We start from the raw sequence: 21,450 nt of genomic DNA on the forward strand, positions 1-21,450 counted from the left end.
CATGCATGTGTACACCTATTACAATAAAAAGGGGGCTGGCAACCCACATATAGTACATTGGAAAAAACAGGTATTCTTTTTACCCCCCAGCCCAGACTGCTACCACTGTTATACCGATATGAATTCCACAGTCCTAAGAGCTGAGCACCTCTGGGCTCATATCACAGATGAGACTCTTTTTCCTGATTTACCCCCCTCAGTGTTCCAGTGGCTTCTGGAAACGAGAGTGCTCTGAATATATATCCTTCTTTTATAGAGCAAAGAGTTTCTCTTTCAGGTTGTTAAAAATAATTCCATACTTTACTTTGCTAAAAAAAAATAAAAAAAAAAATGTAATCTATACAGTGGGAAAACCTGAACCTCAAAAGCTTTTCGAAAACTTTGATTCATACAGCGTTACTGCTTTCCAAAGCCACTTGTGAATCTAGGGAATGTCTCAACAAATTTGGCAAAGCGTAGGACGCATTACTGAACTTGCACCAAACACACTTACATCCAGCTGATACCTTATTGCTCATTGCCAAGTAAATTGAGTTGTTGTATTTACCTAGTATTTGAAGTATTAGGGCAACCTGCTGTTAAAGATTAGATGTACTGTATAAAAGGTGTAAAGAGCGCCCTATATTATGCCAATTAGGCCTGTGTGGTCTGGGAAATGAAATATCAGCTGAATACACCAGACGCACTCCAAATACTGGTTAAAACGGTAAGACTGGACATGCACAGAGCAAATTTCTTGATTCCCCCATCAACACAGACAGAATCCCTCCTGCTGAGCCATTGTCTTTTCCTGGTGAGGGAAGCCACCAGGAGAAGACAATGATTATTGCTAGCGGCTATAGCCGGCATGCTGGTTGCACTCAAGTTGATTGAAAAGAAGAAAAGACAAACCAAACACTAACCTGAAACTTAAATTGTTTGTAAAGACAGGAGGTTTGTTTTTACCTTAATACATTCTCTGCATTAAGGTAAATATCCCCCCCAGCTCCCCCTAAATAATTCCCTGAGCCTGATCTTGATTCAGCGCTGTGCCCGAGTGCTGCTTTCTCTCTCTCTCACTCCTCAATGGACAAGGAAGATGCAAGATCCATTATCTCCTGCTGCTGTTAATCACATCCAGTGAGAGGGGAGCGGGGGGAGTCTGAAACTTCAGACTTTAGGCCTCCTATGCAGCAAAAATATAATTTTTGGCAAGCTACTGTTGCCTTATGAGTTTATGTGAAATCTCCATTAATAGCTGTAAAATATTGTAATTATGAATATATTTAATTTAGCTTGTATCTATGGAGGGCGTGCAACATAGCTTCACAGAAGTGTCTGTTAGACAGACAATTCGGTGCCTAAGTTGTATATACAAACAAAGGGACCCAAACCTCCTTGTTCGACACATACTCACTTCAAAGGATCCCATGTTTAGATATGCAATGAGGGTCAACCATCATTGATAATTACCTTTCCTGAAGGTCATGTACCTACAAGTTAAGTCTCCCACTCAAAATAGTCGATGCCAAAGATTTGAATTACAGGGGGCTGACTTATGCAAAGTATAGGGATTGGAGAGGCAGCCAATCCTGAACCAGGAATAGGGAAGCCCACCAATCAGAGGCACGCCATACCAACCAATGAGGTATCAGCCTGTAATGATATACACAGACTAGATGGGAGGGAAATACACACACTCTATGACAGAGCAGTCACGTGAATGGGACCTCTAGGGGAATGGTAAATATAAGAACTCTCCCTTGTACTTGTATATAAATATGTTGGTATTATGTATTTTCTGTCCTACTGTTTGTAGATTAATGTTTTAACCACTTGCCGACCGCCGCATGTACATATACGTCGACAGAATGAAATGGCTAGGAAAATGGGCGTACCTGTATGTCCCTTTAAATTTGTCACCATGTGGTCTTGTGTGCGCCGCCAGTGGCGCGCGCGCAACCCTGCTGCGAGCTCCGTGAGTAGGATCGCGGGTCCGGCGGACTTGATGTCTGTGGGAATACCCGCGATCATGTCAGAGGAAGGATGGGGAGATGCTAATGTAAACAAGCATCTCCTAATTCTGCCTAGCAACACTGTAACACTGTCACTGATCATAGCTCCTTGTGATCGGGAGCGATGATCAATAATGCGCCACTTGTAGTCACACCCCCTAACAGTTAGAATCACTCCCTAGGACACACTTAACCCCTTTCTAGCCAGCTAGTGGTTAACCCCTTCTCTGCCAGTGTATAAAACTATCCCCTATTTTATAGACGCTGTAACTTTTGCGCAAACCAATCAATAAACGCTTATTGCGATTTTTTTTTTTACCAAAAATATGTTGAAGAATATGTATTGACCTAAACTGAGGAAAAAAAATGTTTTTCTATATATTTTTGGGGGATATTTATTATAGCAAAATGTAAAAAAGAATGTGTTATTTTTATTCAAAATTGTCGTGCTATTTTTGTTTATAGGGCAAAAAATAAAAACCGCAGAGGTGATCAAATACCACCAAAATACAGCTCTATTTGTGGGAAAAAAGACGTCAATTTTGTTTGGGAGCCACATTGCATGACTGTGAAATTGTCAGTTAAAGCGATGCAGTGTCGAATTGCAAAAAGTGCTCTGGTCTTTGGCCAGCCAAATGGTCCGGGGCTTAAGTGGTTAAGGAATATACTCTGTATTCCTTCATGTAATCCATGATTTTTACCCTTTTCCTGTATAATTAGATAGATTTATGTGTATATTAGTCTAGGCCTACTTTACTATATACCAATACATTTTTGTTATTATGTTAAAGCTTTCACTTATGGTCAAAGAACTCTCCTTTAACCCAAATCCTATCTGAGCGATATTAAATCTCAAATATAATATACGGATAACAATACTCCCAGGGGGTTATGCACTTCTATAGGGATGCAGACCCTGAAACTGTTCTCATTAGAATGCTGCAAGCGCATCAGCAGATTAATATTGAAAACATCACTCTCATTTAGTTTCACACTGCACAAAACAGATGTTTCTTCAGAGCAGAAACGGGTAGAAATCTGCAACAAACTTTATTAAAATCCTTGTAGTGTACCTTGAACACCAAGGGATTGTTTTTCTCAGCAAAAGTGGCGTTACTCTTTCAAGAAGAACTATAATTTTTTTTTACATTTTTTCCTGATAGGACACAGTACATATAATACTTTGTCTGATTTTTCTAGATATCCTAAAACACTACACATAATGCTCCTAGCACTAGCTCCTTCTGGTGAATGGCCACCAGGCACTAGACACGTGCATTCGTTTTCGTCCGAATGCATTTTCGTCTGAATTTCAGGTATTTTTGTCAAAACGATAACGAAAGCACAGAGTTCGAAAAAGGAAAGATCCGACATAAATAAATGCTTTATTTTTGTTTTGACACAGTTCGATACAGATAGGAGATTCGACGTGACTCTTACAATAACAATCTGTATCTATTGAACTTGTATCATAACAGTCCATTCACACAGGGGCAACACGACTTCCAGCATGACTATGGGAGGCAGGGCAACTTGGACACGACTTGAATGTTAATCACAGCGCGACTTACAACACGACTTTAATGTAAAAAAAAAAAAACGGCATGGGTTCCCCTTCAAGAACATGGATATTAGGGGAACCCCGCGGCAAAAAAAAAATGGCGCGGGGGTCGGTCCCCCTCAAAATCCATACCAGACCCTTATCCGAGCACGTAACCTGGCAGGCCGCAGGGAAAAAGGGGGGACGAGAGAGCGGCCCCCCTCCTGAACCGTACAAGGCCATATGCCCTCAACATTGGGAGGATGCTTTGGGGTCCCCCCCAAAGCACCTTGTCCCCATGTTGATGAGGACAAGGGCCTCATCCCCACAACCCTGGCTGGTGGTTGTGGGGGTCTGTGGGCGGGGGGCTTATCGAAATGTGGAAGCCCCCTTTAACAAGGGGACCCCCAGATCCCTCCCCCCTGAGTGAAAACCCCTACCATTTCACCAAAAAAGTGGCAAAAGTGATAAAAATGACAGGAGACAGTCTTTGACAAGTCCTTTATTAATGTCTTTTTTCATCTTCTTTCTTCTGGTCTTCTTTCTTCTTCTTTTCTTCATCCTTCGGTTTCTTCCTCCATCTTCTTACTCCGATCCGCTTCTTCCTTCCTCTTCGTTCGGGCTGCTCTGTGCAATGGGAGGCTCCCACTGTGTGACGCTTCTCTTCTTCTGACAGTTCTTATATAACAGAGGGCGGGGCCACCCAGTGACTCCACCCCCTCTGATGCATGGAGCCGTGTGTCAGAGGGGCGGAGTCACCGGGTGGCCCCGCCCTCCGTTATATAAGAACTGTCAGAAGAAGAGAAGCGTCACACAGCGGGAGCCTCCCATTGCGTGGATCGGCCCGAGAACGAAGAAGAGATGCCGTGGAGGAAGATGCCGGATGAGAACACCGGAGCAAGAAGAAGCAGATCAGAGGAAGAAGAAGATGGAGGAAGAAGATGAAGAAACCGAAGGATGAAGAAAAGAAGAAGGAAGAAGACCAGAAGAAAGAACATGAAAGAAGACTTTAATAAAGGACTTGTCAAAGACCATCTCCTGTAATTTTTAACACTTTTGTCACTTTTTTTGCGAAATGGTAGGGGTCGGGATATGGGGGTCCCCTTGTTAAAGGGGGCTTCCAGATTCTGATAAGCCCCCATCCGCAGACACTCACAACCACCGACCAGGGTTGTGGGGATGAGGCCCTTGTCCTCATCAACATGGGGACAAGGTGCTTTGGGGGGACCCCAAAGCATCCCCCCAATGTTGAGGACATGTGGCCTGGTACGGTTCAGGAGAGGGGGCACTCTCGTCCCCCCGTCTTTTCCTGCAGCCTGTCAGGTTGCATGCTCGGATAAGGGTCTGGTATGGATTTTGAGGGGGACCCACAAGCCATTTTTTTTTGGCACGGGGTTCCCCTTAAAATCCATGCCAGACCTGAAGGGCCTGGTATGGATTTTGAGGGGGAACCCCACGCCATTTTTTTTGTTGCCACAGGGTTCCCCTTAATATCCATACCAGACCCGAAGGGCCTGGTATGTAATTTTCGGGGGACCCACACACATTTTTTTTTTCTTAAAGCAGTTGTATAGTAATTTTTGGGACTTTTACCTACAGAAAAGCCTATAATAAGGCTTATCTGTAGGTAAAAAGAATCTCCTAAACTTGTACGGTTTAGGAGATATTCCCCTCGCAATGCGCCACTGACTGCAGAGGTGCATGCGCACAAGGTATTCTCAGCTGAAAGTCCGGCAGAGGCCGGACCCTGCCGGGAAGAAATCTCCCGCGCGTACGCGCGGGAATGACGATATCGCGGCTCCAGCCACTCACAGCGCTGGAGCCGCGATACCCGGAAGAAACGCAGAGGGAACATGTCAGCTCCCTCAGCGTGGATCGGGCCAGATGTCGGGGCCTCATTCTAAGGTAAGTATTTCATAATGCGCTAGTATGCGGTGCATACTAACTCATTATGCCTTTTCCTTTGCAGGTGAGTAAAAAAAACAAAAAACACATCAGCGGGTATACAACCGCTTTCATGCAAATGCTAATGACCTGTGTGCAATGCAAATAGCCTTAAAAAGAACCATAGAAGACGTACAACATTAGAATCCTACTATAGCTTGTAGTCGAAATATTAGACCTTGAATGTATGATTGCAGCATCATACAGTGAGTTTCGCTGCTCCATTCAACAGACACCATAAGCCTTCAATGACAGATTCGACCTTAACTCATTTGGAGTTTCGAACTAATGCAATTTTTTTACGAAAAACAAAATAAATAAAAACGAATTTCGGGAGTAACTAAATAAATGTATTTTTCGGACGAAAACTAAATTTCAAAACAAAATTTACACATGTCTACCAGGCACTGACTGACAGTTGTAGCTACCACATTTGGATGTTCAAGAATGACCAAGCCTGGGGTTTAGCTCAGTTTTGTAATGCATTCATAAAACAAATTAAATAATGAAAATATGTCAGCCTATTATGCTTTATTTGTATAACAATATTCTTGATAACAGCAGATGACCTTGAAATTGCTCCGCATATACTACCTTCTGAAACTAATAATGTAAAAAAATTACATATTTCAAAGAAACTTTGTTTAGATATGTGTTTCCTGTGCCTGCAGACTGTCCTATCTCTGCCTGAGACTTTTGTTAAGTCTATGAGCTCATGACATTGCCAAATGTTATTTTTAGTGGATATATTGCCAACAAAATTTGAATCAACTGCTTCAAAAAAATCAGATTTCCCTTTCCTCTCTGTTGTCAGTGATAAGTATTGAATCACATTACATTCACTGGATAATGGTATATACTGTAAATTCGGGCTGGTGCTCAAATTTTTTTTTGGGGTGGCGCAAAAAAAAAAAAAAAAAAAATCAATTGCAGCCACTGTGCCATCAAACGCTGCCACCATGCCCATCAAACACTACCACCGTGCCTATCAAATGCTGCCACCATGCCCATCAAATGCTGCCACCGTGTCCATCAAATGCTGCTACTGTGCTCATCAAATGCAGCCACTGTGCCCATCAAAAGCAGCCACTGTGCCAAACGCTGCCACTGTGCCCATCAAATGCTGCCACTGTGCCCAAACACTGCCACTGTGCCCATCAAACGCTGCTAGTGTGCCATCAAATGCTGCCAGTGTGCCAGGTCATTACTGGAATATTTAAAAAAGATCATCATTATAATTTGTTGTTAAAGTGCAGTCCTCTGTGAGAGGCAGATATATGGGGTTACATTTTCGTTTTTCATACAGTGTGCTGAGCCTCATTACTTACCTTAGAGCAGCTCTGTTCGGGCCATGCTTTTCACAGAGCTGCTGACGTCACTTCCGGTTTACCACTGGCACAGAGAAACCAGAAGTAACCTCTTAACTCGAAGAACAAAGCACTCGCCCGTAGTGATACTACGGGCAGAAGATGTCCGGCGCGATGGAATGCACCACAAAGCAGGTCAAAACTCTGTAAATGAAGTGCCTCATCTGAAATCTTGTGATTGCATTGACATGGCACTTCCCATAGTGCCCTGTGTCTGGTGTCCAAACGCAGTGCACTTAAAGGACATTATTTTCTATTTTTTTTAAAGGGCCTTTTAAAAAAACATTTTTTTTTTGTTTTTTTGTTGTGACTACTGGATGGGGGGTACGCCACAAGAAAGGGCCACTGGACATGGGCCACTGGACATGGGGGAACAGTCATTACTGACTTTATTTTGAAGCAGCAAACTCCGAGGCTGTCATCTTGATCCTAGCTTCACTGCTCAATGAGCAACTAACCTGGAACAAGCAGATGTACTATGTCTGAGAAGCACATGCTTGATGTTCCAGGTTGGTGACCTACTATTGAATAAATGATAAGGATGATAACCCTGCACTTTTCAGCATCAAAAACAACAAACTTTTCTGAATATTCGTAAAATTTGAATATTCGAAAATTTGAAAAAAATTGTAAATTTGTAAATTTGAAAACCTGAAAATTTGAAAATCTGAAATAATAACAAACTAATAATGGAATTTAAACAAATGGAATGGAACAAATTAATAAAAAAATAAAAATAATAGTAATAATAAAAAGTTTGTATTATAATTATTGTTATTTATTATTATTAATGTGTTCCCTTCCATTTGTTTAGATGCAGCATTAATTATTTCAGATAATTCGTAACTTTGGATAAATCCGTATTCGTACGTTCACTAACAGCCAAATTAGAAAATTTCCAACACCTATAATTTAATTATTAGTAAGTTATTATTTCAGATTTTTGGATTTTCAAATTTCGAATTTATGATTTTACGAATTTACAAATTTTTTCAAGTTAATGAATTTTTTAGAATGTACGAATTTTTTCAAATGTTACAAATTTTTTCGAGTTTACAAATTTACGAAATGCGATCATAATGAATGACCTGGAAAAAAAAAAAGAATGAAACGAAAATGAACCAATTCTTTTTTTTCGGTAGTGCATATATCTACTATATGCTGGATTCGCCACTGAGCCCCACTCCTATATGGAGTGAGTGGATAAGCATATAGAGGTGCTATGTTGTACCCATAAGTCTAATTGGTTCCCATTTTCTTTATTTAACCAGAGATGGTAGTATGCTCATATCAAATATATGGTGACATTCTAACCAATTTCTGTTCAAATCATCTAATTCATGCAGCAGCTATTGCTCATGCATGGTCAGCATTGTTCATTTATATGTAACCTCTGAAATCACTTGGTTATGTATATGGTAGAGCTTATGTCCTTTCTGTGTTTTCTAAATTCTTTCCTTGCATTTACCGTATCTCACAAAAGTGAGTACACCCCTCACATGTTTCTAAATATTTTATTATATCTTTTCAAGTGACAACACTCAAGAAATGTTACTTTGCTACAATGTAAAGTAGTGAGTGCACAGCTTGTATAACCGTGTAAATTTGCTGTCCCCTCAAAATAACTTAACACACAGCCTTCAATGTCTAAACCGCTGGCAACAAAAGTGACTACACCCCTAAGTGAAAATGTCCAAATTGGGCCAAATTTGCCATTTTCCCTCCCCGTTGTCATGTGACTTGTTAGTGTTACAACGTCTCAGGTGTGAATGGAGAGCAGGTGTGTTAAATTTGGTGGTATCGCTCTCACTCTCTCATACTGGTCACTGGAAGTTCAACATGGCACCTCATGGCAAAGAACTCTCTGAAGATCTGAAAAAAATAAATGTTGCTCTACATAAAGGTGACCTAGGCTATAAGAAGAGTGCCCAGACCCTGAAACTGACCTGCAGCATGGTGGCCAAGACCATACAGTGGTTTAACAGGACAGATTCCACTCAGAACAGGCCTCGTCATGGTCGACCAAAGAAGTTGAGTGCACATGCTCAGCGTCATATCCAGAGGTTGTCTTTGGGAAATAGACATATGAGTGCTGCAAGCATTGCTGCAGAAGTTAAAGGGGGGAGGGGGGTCAGCCTGTCGATGCTCAGACCATATACTGCACACTGCATCAAATTATTCTGCATGGCTGTCATGCCGGAAGGAAGCCTCTTCTAAGGATGATGCACAAGAAAGCCCGCAAACAGTTTGCTGAAGAGACGCAGACTAAGGACATGGATTACTGGAACAGTGTCTTGTGGTTTGATGAGACCAAGATAAATGTATTTAGTTCAAATGGTGCCAAGCATGTGTGGTGGCAACCAGGTAAGGAGTACAAAGATACATATGTCTTGCCTACAGTCAAGTGTGGTGGTGAGAGTGTCATGGTGTGGGACTGCATGAGTGCTGCCGGCACTGGAGAGCTACAGTTTATTGAGGGAACCATGAATACCAACATGTACTGTGACATACTGAAGCAGAGCATGATCCCTCCCTTTGGAGACTGGGCCGCAGGGCAGTATTCCAACATAGCGACCCCAAACACATCTCCAAGATGACCACTACCTTGCTAAAGAAGCTGAGGGTAAAGGTGATGGACTTGCCAAGCATGTCTCCAGACCTAAACCCTATTGAGCATATGTGGGGCATCCTCAAATGGAAGATGGAGGAGTCCAAGGTCTCTAACATCCACAAGCTCTGTGATGTCATCATGGAGGAGTGGAAGAGGACTCCAGTGGCAACCTGTGAAGTTCTGGTGAGCTCCATGCCCAAGAGGGTTAAGGCAGTGCTGGAATATAATGGTGGCCACAAAAAATATTGACACTTTAGGCCCAATTTTGACATTTTCACTCAGGGGTGTACTCACTTTTGTTGCCAGCGGTTTCGATATTATTGGCTGTGTGTTGAGTTATTTTGAGGAGACAGCAAATTGACACTGTTATACAAGCTGTACACTCACTACTTTACATTGTAGCAAAGTGTAATTTCTTTAGTGTTGTCACATGAAAAGGTATAATAAAATATTTACAAAAATGGGAGGGGTGTACTTACTTTTTTGTGAGCTTTTGTATATGCTTATGCAATTAAAATTTGGAGAGTATTATCTCAGAAAATTAACTGTACCAATGATAGCATGTCCATTTCAAAACACAGCTCTCCTACCTCCTCACCATTGACCTCCAGTTAGAAATGCAGGTGGAACGTCATAAACAAGCCTGTTATATCTAGAAGGCAAGACATTGGGAACACGATTTTCTGGTGCTATCCAATTAGGAAAATATTGTTCTTCTTTATTAGGGCATGACCACCACAAAATGAAGGGAATCCCCCCCTGGATCCTGCTTACACTGGTTACTGAAGGTCACTGAGCGGTAGAGACTAGAGAGTCCATGATCCATTGAAATATGGGCTTTATATATAGGGGACAGGCTACATGCTCTCTAATTAAAAGTGGACTGAAGAGAGGTCCACAAGATTCCTTTACCAATTCATTTATTGAATCACCTGGTTCAGTAATGCCCCGTACACACAAGCATATTTTCTGTTGGAAAAGACTTGGATGGTTTTTCTGACGGAATTCCGCTCAAGCTTGGCTTGCATACACACGGTCACACAAAAGTTCTCTGAACTTTCGACCGTCAAGAACGCAGTGATGTACAACACTAAGACAAGCCGCGAAAAATAAAGTTCAATGCTTCCCAGCATGCGTAGGAATTTTGCATGTCGGAATTTGCGCAGACGATCCGAATTTCTGATCGGAACTTTTTCCGACCGAAAAATCTTTTGCTGGCTGAAATTCCGCCAGCAAAAGTCCGATGGAGCATACACACGATCGCATTTTCCAACCAAAAGCTCTCATCGGACTGCTGGCAGAATTTCTGATTGTGTGTACAGGGCATAAATCAGTGATCTTTAGAGAACATCTAGTCACTTCATAATGTCCCAGCTTGCAGCAAATATGATGTGAGACAATTTGATCATCACTAATAAATAAATTTTTTCTTTGTGTCTGATTTTTATACAAAATGTTATTTGGTGGAACAAGGATAAACTGGGTTAGCACAGAAGCACAGATGTTTTTATTGCTTACATATCAAATGTATGTGCTTACCGCTTTTAGAACCTTCATTCCAGACATATCAATAAATGACACTGTTGTAAAATCCAGAATCAATGTGTGGAGATCAATTTTTGGAACTTGGATGTTATTTGGAAGATCTTCACTCCAGTTCACTTCAATGGGCAAATCCTCAGGGGGTTCATCCAACTCTTCTATTCTGTTATTGTGCAGTTCTTCATCATCAGATATCTCAATGTCATTTGATGTTGGTACCAAACCTTTCTTTAGAGTGAATTTCAAAAATAATTTCGTATTAATTTTATTGTACTGTATATGTATTGTATTGTATTTGTATTAGTAGATAATTCATTTTACAAGAGAGAACAAAAAAAAACAATCAAAAAATATATAATGTTATTCTTGCATTATAATGTTCCTTCTGAATTGTTGTGTTTTATGCATAACAATCATAATAATAATCTTTATTAGTGAACAACAAGTCCCAGAATATAATTTTCAAAAGATGATGCGAAAAAAGTCCAGATAATTAGTGGACAACAAGTCCCAGAAAGCCTTTACCAGTGATGTTAAATCCACAAAAGGTGACAGTCCCTCCACCTCCGGTCTTATTATCTACTCTCACCTCAAGGCATGGACTCCTGAACTAACAGGTAGTCATGCAAGCATATAGCCCAATATACCAAATGGGTTAAAGCAGATAGCACTCTTATCTTCAGACTCCTCAGAACCAAATGCGGACATCCGACCATAAATGATAAAAAAGGAACAGTTCTAAATGCTCACTGTATTGTTAATAAAGTTATAAATGTGTCCAAAAACAGACTACTACTCACATTTCAACAGTTTGGTACAGGCATAAAAAACACAAACAGATTCCGAAGGGCCGCAGCGGGTGACGTCATACACAGCCTTCCCCTGTACGCATTACGTTCCTGTGAACTTCCTCAGCGGCCATGGCTACGGCATCACCCATCAGTCAATTTATAGGAAGCTGTTGTTATGGCTACAGCCGACGCCATCCACAGCGGGTCAGGGCCACGACGTAAAGCCGCCAGCCAAGTCCAAACACAGACTACTCACATTTCAGCAGTTTGGTACAGGCATAAAAAACACAAGCAGATTCCGAAGGGCCACAGTGGGTGACGTCATACACAGCCTTCCCCTGTACGCGTTACGTTCCTGTGAACTTCCTCAGTGGGCCATGGCTACGGCGTCGCCCATCAGTCAATTTATAGGAAGTTGTTGTTATGGCTACAGCCGACGCCATCCACAGCGGGGCAGGGCCACGACGTAAAGCTTTTTCCTTATCATTTTTTGAAAATTAGATTCTGGGACTTGTTGTTCACCAACGTTTTGGAATTTTTCTGTTTGCGCTGCACTTATACCCTGTTTAACGTTTACTATTTTGAATTTTTGTGAAAATTCTTTCAGTGTTCAGCTTGCATACAAAGAGAGGGGTTTATTATTGTTAATTTTGCGTTAATTGCACCCTCTGCTTTTTATAGTTTTATACAACAGGTTGTTTTTTTTAGACTTACTGGTGTCATCCGTAATTCTCCTTTTTTGACCAATTTTGTAATTTTCCTGAGAGCCTTATTGCGTTTACGAAGGAGCCACAGTGGATTAAACCCAACCTACAAGATATCATTGTGTTAGTAGGCAGTAGTTAAATGGTATTTTAAAAACAGAAAAGGAATAAACAAAAAACTTACACAGGTAATAAGTTTTTCTTTAAAGGCATCAATGTTAGCAAAAAAGACAGGAGATGGGCATCTGAATATTTTCACTCCATCCAGCTCATAGATCTGTGGACAGTGTGAACACATATTATATATACATGGTTTTAAGTATTGAAATTATTTCAATGCTCATTTTTGATTGAGAATGACTAACTTACATCGCTGTAATCCTTTTTGTCTTTATAGATATCTGTTCTTCTAACGCTAGCTAATAATGCATATTTCGGGCTGTAAAGTAAACAAGATGTTAATAGAAATAAATGTAAAAGTAGCTACTAATTAAATATAGTAAACAGTAGGAAATAAATATATATATATATATATATATATATATATATATATATATATATATATATATATATATATATATATAGACACACACACACACACACACACTTTACTCAGGTTGGCTCTATGAGGCAGGAGAAGAGCAGAGGCATGACCTTCTTTGTGTCAGGCCTCTCTTTTCTGTCCCCTGACACCACAGGCCCAACTTTAAACACTTTATTCACATCAACATGTAATGGTTTAACCTCCTAGATAAATTGTCCCTCCCACTGCATATACAGAGCCCTGAATATGTGTTTGCAGGTCTGTATGGCATTAGTAGCTTCAGTCCTTTTTGAGAGAAGATAAAACTTTGTGTCTTCAGCTAGCCACTTTCATTGGTGCACTTAACCGATTACCGGCCGCCTCACGCCGATATACTTCGGCAGAAGGGCTCGTACCGGCAAACTAACGTACCTGTACGTGGCCCTTTAAGAGGCGGCCAACGGGTGTGCACTCACCCGTGGCAAGCTCTGTGAATCGGGTCCCGGGTCATCGGGTCAGGGATACCTGCGATTGCCTCATAGAGAGGAAGAACGGGGAGATGCTAATGTATACAAGCATCTCCCCGTTCTGCCTAGTGACAGTGTCACTGATCTCTGCTCCCTGTGATGGGGAGCAGAGATCAGTGACGTGTCACACGTAGCCACGCCCCCCCACAGTTAGGAACACTCCCCAGGACACACTTAACCCTTACACTTCCCCCTAGTGGTTACCCCTTCACTGCCAGTGTCATTTACACAGTATCAGTGCATTTGTATAGCACTGATTGCTGTATAAATTACAATGGTCCCAAAAATATGTCATAAAATGTCCAATGTGTCCGTCATAATGTCACAGTCACACTGATCGCTGCCATTACTAGTAAAAAAAAAAAATATATTAATAAAATGAATACAAATGCCATAAAACTATCCCCTATTTTGTAAATGCTATAACTTTTGCACAAACTAATCAATAAACACTTATTATGATTTTTTTTACCAAACAAATGTAGAAGAATACGTATTGGCCTAGACTGAGGAACAAAAAAACTTTTTTTTATATATTTTTGGGGGATATTTATTATAGCAAAATGTAAAAAAATAATGATTTTTTTTCAAAATTGACGCTTTTTTTGTTTATAGCGCAAAAAATAAAAAATGCAGGGGTGATCAAATACCACCAAAAGAAAGCTCTATTTGTGGGAAAAAAGGACATCAATTTTGTTTGGGAGCCACATTGCACGACCGCACAAATGTCAGTTAAAGCGATGCAGTGCCGAATTGCAAAAAGTACTCTGGTCAGGAAGGGGGTAATTACTTCCGGGGCTGAAGTGGTTAAACGCTTGGATAGCAGGACCAAACACCTCAACTGACCCAGATTATCAAGTGAAGCAGGCAGGATGTCAGGGCTGGGTTCAGCCCTTCCTTCTCAGAGCTCTGTGCTCAACTGTCAGTTAATTGCCAAAGACTCTTCATTCTACAGTGACTTAGCTGGTCTTCATTTCCTGCTCATCAGGTAGAGCTGCTGGTTATATAAATTCCCTGGATCATATTGTCTGTACCTTGCCATGGCCAACATATCTGGACTCGGTCTACTGTGTTTTCCTGTGATAGACTTTTTCTTGGCTGACTTCCTTTCTGGTTCCTGATCCTGTTTGCTGCACCTGACTATGCTGATCTCTGGATCCCTGTTTCTCTGGCTTGTTCTGACTACCCGTCCTGGTTACCGAACTCTATGTTTTGACAACATTTGCTCTGTTTATACCATTTTACCATTTTACCATTTTATTAAATAGTGTGATTTGTACTTCACTTCTGTCTTAGTCTGATTCATGGTTCCTGACACAGGATCTTTATCAGCAAGGAAAGGACAATGATGTCTGTATACAGTGTCCCCAGAAATGGATGGCCTTATCTTTTATCCCTGTAGCATTGCTACAAGGATAACAAGTGTCACAAGCAAGATGACTACCAGCAATGATACCTATATACAGTGTTCATTTAACTCCTTCTGTGGTGCAGTACCACTGTTTCCTGCAATTGGGCAAAAGCAAAAGCCCTCTCCCCAAATCCTGCGGTCAAGGCCCAAACGAAATGTCCTGGAACAGCAGGCTCTCCTGGCAACCCGACTAGTCACCTCACACTTGAACGCTTCACTATCAGTACAGATGCGCCTGGAGTCCTTTGCAGCTGTTTACTGCAGCTTAGTACAGTCCCTTGCATTGGCTGCTGTAACTGTGCCTTTAATTGGTTCCTCTCCTGCCAATTGGAGCACATGGGAGGAAGGCCGAGAGTGGACAGATACATCTGTTAACATGCAGTAAGTGAGGAGAAAAGAGAGGGGGGAATCCCCCTGCCTCAGAAATTTACAGGCATCTCTCCCTCTGTGAAAAGCTTGTGTACTTAAGACGGCCAGCTTGGTGGGGTCGTGGGAGAAACAAGAAACGCACAACACACTCCCCCCACCAACGAACCTTTGGTCCTCCAAAGGAAGAAACAGTCCTTTACCTGGTACATGCTTGTAGAATACACGCATAAGGAAACAGGTTAATGTACACAGAAAAACAAACAGTTTGCATTTGCATAAGAACTTGGCAGAGGAACCTCTCACCAATGAGCATAGGAAGGAAGGTTGTCCTGACTTCAGGTCACCTTAATTGGAATGGCTAGCTAGATGTGCTAGGGGATGAGTTAAAGTTGCCTTTCACCAAATATGTGGTGAGAAGTTCAGGCTCTACAAGAGTCCCCTGAGGGGTGAGGATAACGTCTTCAGTGCTCTCACCCAACAAATCACAAGTTGGTCTCTTGAGTGGATGCTTAACTCTTTGCTTTCTCTGTTCCAATGGCTCAGGCACGTTAGGCTCACTAGCCTCCTCTTCCTGTTTAACTTCTTATGTCTCCTGCAGATTTGTTTCTTCCACTTCTGCTATGGATCCTTTTCATCCACTGTGGAAGAGGGAGACACTTCTGCCCCTCCTTCTGGCAGTGAGGGTAAGGGATCACATCTGGGAACAACAGGAGCTAACAGCTACTTCACCAGATCTATTTTGGTCCCTATGATTAGCAGACATCCTGTGGACTGAGGACACAATAGCCAGTGTGTCCAAGTCTTGAGGTTTCCCAGCTCTCAATGGATCACATGCGCAGCCCTACACAGTCAGTGGTGGCGTGTCCCAGAAACACAGCTCACCACCAATGGGCATGGCTGTTTACCATGTGATCGACCTTGATCTAGTTAAGGCTAATCACAGATGGTACTTCCCTCTTGCACACGGCACATGCACATGATCGCTAACACGCTGCGCATGCATGACAATGGTGGCGTATTCCCAGGAATACTGCTCGTAACCGACACTAGTAAACAGCCATTGGCTGGAGTTCTTTTACCACGTGATCAGCTGTGATCCATTCACAGCTGATCACAAATGTAAACAAAGACCGGTAACTGGTTGTTACCAGCTCTTCTCTCCTCACACACCATTTCCAGTGTGAGGAGAGAAGAGCCAGGAGCAGTGAGTTACTGAACTGTGTCCTGTTTAGTGTAATACACCAAGCACAACACCTGTCACCCAACAGTCACCACATCAGTGTCCATCAGTGCCCATGAAGTGCACCTGTCTTCCATCAGTGCCAATAAAGTGCACCTGTCACATCAGAGACTGCCATCAATGACCGTCAGTGGCACACCTGTCACCCATCAGCGACCATGGCCTGTCACCCATCAGTGACCATAGCCAGTCACCCGTTACCCATCAGTGACCATCGCCAGTCACCTGTCACCCATCAGTGGGGTTTTTAACTCACTATATTCCTTGTTACCACGCTACATTTTTTCTATGACCTTTACATGTACTTACTGGACAGGTAATTGTGAATTTTTACTTTATTTTTTAATAAAAGACCTTTTTTGCATTCTGATTCATGCACTATGTGGAAGCCTTTTTTCTTCCTCTTTTTTATGATCTGAAATCTCCACTTGGATGCTATTGAGAGTTCTACACATGCAGCTGTCCAGAGATTGATCTGCCTTATGGGTATGGTTACCTTTTGGATTGACTACCAGCCATTCACAGTTCATCCTTTATGATGTGGTCAGAGCAAGTCCCCATGTCGTCAGCAATTCCGTTGCAAGATCTGCTGGATTAGGCAATCCAAATGCTCGTTTGACTCACTGCTATATAGTAGACATGTGCATTCGTTTTCGTCCGAATGCATTTTCGTCCGAATTTCAGCTATTTTCGTTTTCGTTTTGACAAACGATAACGAAAGCACAAAATCCGAAAAACGAAAGATCCGACATAAATAAATGCTTTATTTTCGTTTTCATTGTTACAACAGTTCGATATAGAATAGGAGATTCGACATGACTCTGACAACAATCTGTGTCTATAGAACCTGTGTTCGAATGTGCCTAACCTTACCTCTATTAGTCCAAGATTATATAGAGAAAATATTCGACAGAGAAAAAAGATTTGACAGAGAGAAAAGATTCTGCAAGATACTGTCCTAAAAAGTGTTTGGGGACCCGGGTCCTGCCCCAGGGGACATGGATCAATGCAAAAAAAAGTTTTAAAAACGGCAGTTTTTTCGGGAGCAGTGATTTTAATAATGATTAAAGTGAAACAATAAAAGTGTAATATTCCTTTAAATTTCGTAGGGGGGGGTGTCTATAGTATGCCTGTGAAGGGGCGCATGTTTCCCGTGCTTAGAATTGTCCCTGCACAAAGTGTCATTTATGCAGGAAAAAAAGTCCTTTAAAATCACTCGCAGCTATTATGAATTGTCGGCTCCGTAATACAGAGAACACTCATTGAAAGTCATTGATAAAAAAAAAAAAAAATAAATAAAAAAAAAAAAGCGTGGGGGTCCCCCAAATTCAATTACCAGGCCCTTCAGGTCTGGTATGGATATTAAGGGGAACCCTGCCTCAAATTTAAGAAAAAATTTGACGTGGGGTTCCCCCTAAATATCCATAACCAGACCCTTCAGGTCTGGTATGGATATTAAGGGGAACCCCGCGTCACATTTAAAAAAAAATTGACGTGGGGTTCCCCCTAAAAATCCATACCAGACCCTTTATCCGAGCACGCAACCTGGCAGGCCGCAGGAAAAGAGGGGGGGACGAGAGAGCGGCCCCCCCTCCCTCCTGAACCGTACCAGGCCACATGCCCTCAACATTGGGAGGATGCTTTGGGGGTCTGTGACCCCTCAAAGCACCTTGTCCCCATGTTGATGAAGACAAGGGCCTCATCCCCACAACCCTGGCCGGTGGTTGTGGAGGTCTGCGGGCGGGGGGCTTATCAGAATCTGGAAGCCCCCTTTAACAAGGGGACCCCCAGATCCCGGCCCCCCCCCCTGTTTGAAATGGTAAGGGGGTACAAAAGTACCCCTACCATTTCACAAAGAAAGTGTAAAAAATGGTTAAATAAAACAAACACACTTTTGAAAAATTCCTTTATTAAAAATAAAAAAATAAAAAAAAGATTCCAGCGGCGGTAATCCACTCTTGCTATCCAGCGACGGACGGTCATCTCTCCAGCGATGTCTCATCTCATCCAGCGCAGCGAATCCTCCGTCCTTCTTCTGTCTCCGTAGAGGAGACACTGCAAGGATTCCGGCGGCTGACGTTTCTTATATACGGAGGGCGGGGCCACCCGTCACCTGACCCCGCCCCCTCTGACGCAAGGGGAAACCCGGGGTTCCCCGTGACGTATAGGTGACCCCGCCCCCCTCTGATGTAACGGAAACCTGCCTGTGTTACATCAGAGGGGTGCGGGTCACCCCTACGTCACGGGGACCCCCGGGTTTCCCCTTGCGTCAGAGGGGGACGGGGTCAGGTGACGGGTGGCCCCGCCCTCCGTATATAAGAAACGTCAGCCGCCGGAATCCTTGCAGTGTCTCCTCCACGGAGACAGAAGAAGGACGGAGGATTCGCTGCGCTGGATGAGATGAGACATCGCTGGAGAGATGACCGTCCGTCGCTGGATAGCAAGAGTGGATTACCGCCGCTGGAATCTTTTTTTTATTTTTTATTTTTAATAAAGGAATTTTTCAAAAGTGTGTTTGTTTTATTTAACCATTTTTTACACTTTCTTTGTGAAATGGTAGGGGTACTTTTGTACCCCCTTACCATTTCAAACAGGGGGGGGCGGGATCTGGGGGTCCCCTTGTTAAAGGGGGCTTCCAGATTCTGATAAGCCCCCCGCCCGCAGACCTCCACAACCACCGGCCAGGGTTGTGGGGATGAGGCCCTTGTCTTCATCAACATGGGGACAAGGTGCTTTGAGGGGTCACAGACCCCCAAAGCATCCTCCCAATGTTGAGGGCATGTGGCCTGGTACGGTTCAGGAGGGAGGGGGGGCCGCTCTCTCGTCCCCCCCTCTTTTCCTGCGGCCTGCCAGGTTGCGTGCTCGGATAAAGGGTCTGGTATGGATTTTTAGGGGGAACCCCACGTCAATTTTTTTTTAAATTTGACGCGGGGTTCCCCTTAATATCCATACCAGACCTGAAGGGTCTGGTTATGGATATTTAGGGGGAACCCCACGTCAAATTTTTTCTTAAATTTGAGGCAGGGTTCCCCTTAATATCCATACCAGACCTGAAGGGCCTGGTAATTGAATTTGGGGGACCCCCACGCTTTTTTATTTATTTATTTATTTATTTTTTTATCAATGACTTTCAATGAGTGTTCTCTGTATTACGGGAGCTGACAATTCATAATAGCTGCGAGTGATTTTAACCACTTTCAGACCGGACCATTTTGCTGGTAAATGACCAGAGGTCTTTTTACACTTTGGCACTGCGCTGCTTTAACTGGTAATTTCGCGGTCATGCAATGTTGTACCCAAACAAAATTTGCGTCCTTTTCTTCCCACAAATAGAGCTTTCTTTTGATGGTATTTGATTGCCTCTGCGATTTTTATTTTTTGTGATATAAACGTAAAAAGACCGCAAATTTTGAAAAAAAATGATATTTTCTACTTTTTGTTATTAGAAAAATCCAATAAACTCAATTTTAGTCATACATTTAGGCCAAAATGTATTCAGCCACATGTCTTTGGTAAAAAAAAAGTCAATAATTGTATATTTATTGGTTTGCGCAAAAGTTGTCACATCTACAAACTAAGGTACGTTTTCTGGAATTTACGCAGCTTTTAGTTTACGACTGCCTATCTCATTTCTTGAGGTGCTAAAATGGCAGGGCAGTACAAAACCCCCCCAAATGACCCCATTTTGGAAAGTAGACCCCCTAAGGAAATTGATAAGAGGCATGTTGAGCCCATTGAATATTTTATTTTTTTGCCTCAAGCGATTGAATAATGACAAAAAAAATAATTTTTTTTTTTTTACACAAAGTTGTCACTAAATGATATATTGCTCACACATGCTATGGGCGTATGTGAAATGACACCCCAAAATAAATTCTGCTGCTTCTCCTGAGTACGGGGATACCACATATGTGGGACTTTTTGGGAGCCTAGCCGCGTACGGGGCCCCGAAAACCAAGCACCGCCTTCAGGCTTTCTAAGGGCGTAAATTTTTGAGTTCACTTCTCACTACCTACTACAGTTTTGAAGGCCATAAAATGCCAAGATGGCACAAAACCCCCACAAATGACCCCATTTTAGAAAGTAGACACCCCAAGCTATTTGCTGAGAGGCATGTTGAGTTCATGGAATATTTTATATTTTGCCACAAGTTGCGGGAAAATTACAAACTTTTTTTTTTTTTTTTTTTTCACAAAGTTGTCACTAAATGATATATTGCTCATGCATGCCATGGGCATATGTGAAATGACACCCCAAAATAAATTCTGCTGCTTCTCCTGAGTACGGGGATACCACATATGTGGGACTTTTTGGGAGCCTAGCCGCGTACGGGGCCCCGAAAACCAAGCACCGCCTTCAGGCTTTCTAAGGGCGTAAATTTTTGAGTTCACTTCTCACTACCTATTACAGTTTTGAAGGCCATAAAATGCCAAGATGGCACAAAACCCCCACAAATGACCCCATTTTAGAAAGTAGACACCCCAAGCTATTTGCTGAGAGGCATGTTGAGTCCATGGAATATTTTATATTTTGCCACAAGTTGCGGGAAAATTACAAACTTTTTTTTTTTTTTTTCACAAAGTTGTCACTAAATGATATATTGCTCACGCATGCCATGGGCATATGTGAAATGACACCCCAAAATAAATTCTGCTGCTTCTCCTGAGTACGGGGATACCACATATGTGGGACTTTTTGGGAGCCTAGCCGCGTACGGGGCCCCGAAAACCAAGCACCGCCTTCAGGCTTTCTAAGGGCGTTACAGTTTTGAAGGCCATAAAATGCCAAGATGGCACAAACCCCCCCCCAAATGACCCCATTTTGGAAAGTAGACACCCCTAAATTTAGGGGTACACTAGTGAGACTAGGTAATAAATGGCGGGTGCC

General features: G+C 42.4%; 1 protein-coding gene across 1 annotated transcript in view; it reads right to left on the minus strand.

Moving 5' to 3' along the window:
• The window catches only part of LOC143962763 (chloride anion exchanger-like), a 177,162-nt gene that overhangs the window by 21,358 nt on the left and 134,354 nt on the right, over positions 1 to 21,450 (minus strand). The window contains exons 14-17 of the mRNA XM_077472197.1: positions 12,863 to 12,932; positions 12,678 to 12,770; positions 12,504 to 12,599; positions 10,996 to 11,226 (exon numbers count right to left, since the gene is read on the minus strand). Coding sequence (XP_077328323.1) covers positions 10,996 to 11,226; positions 12,504 to 12,599; positions 12,678 to 12,770; positions 12,863 to 12,932 — 490 coding nt within the window. The remainder of the gene's footprint in view (positions 1 to 10,995; positions 11,227 to 12,503; positions 12,600 to 12,677; positions 12,771 to 12,862; positions 12,933 to 21,450) is intronic.

This window comes from Lithobates pipiens, unplaced genomic scaffold (assembly GCF_037356315.1).
Source record: "Lithobates pipiens isolate NorthernLeopardFrog02 unplaced genomic scaffold, aLitPip1_a1.2 Scaffold_8, whole genome shotgun sequence".
NCBI lineage: Eukaryota > Metazoa > Chordata > Amphibia > Anura > Ranidae > Lithobates > Lithobates pipiens.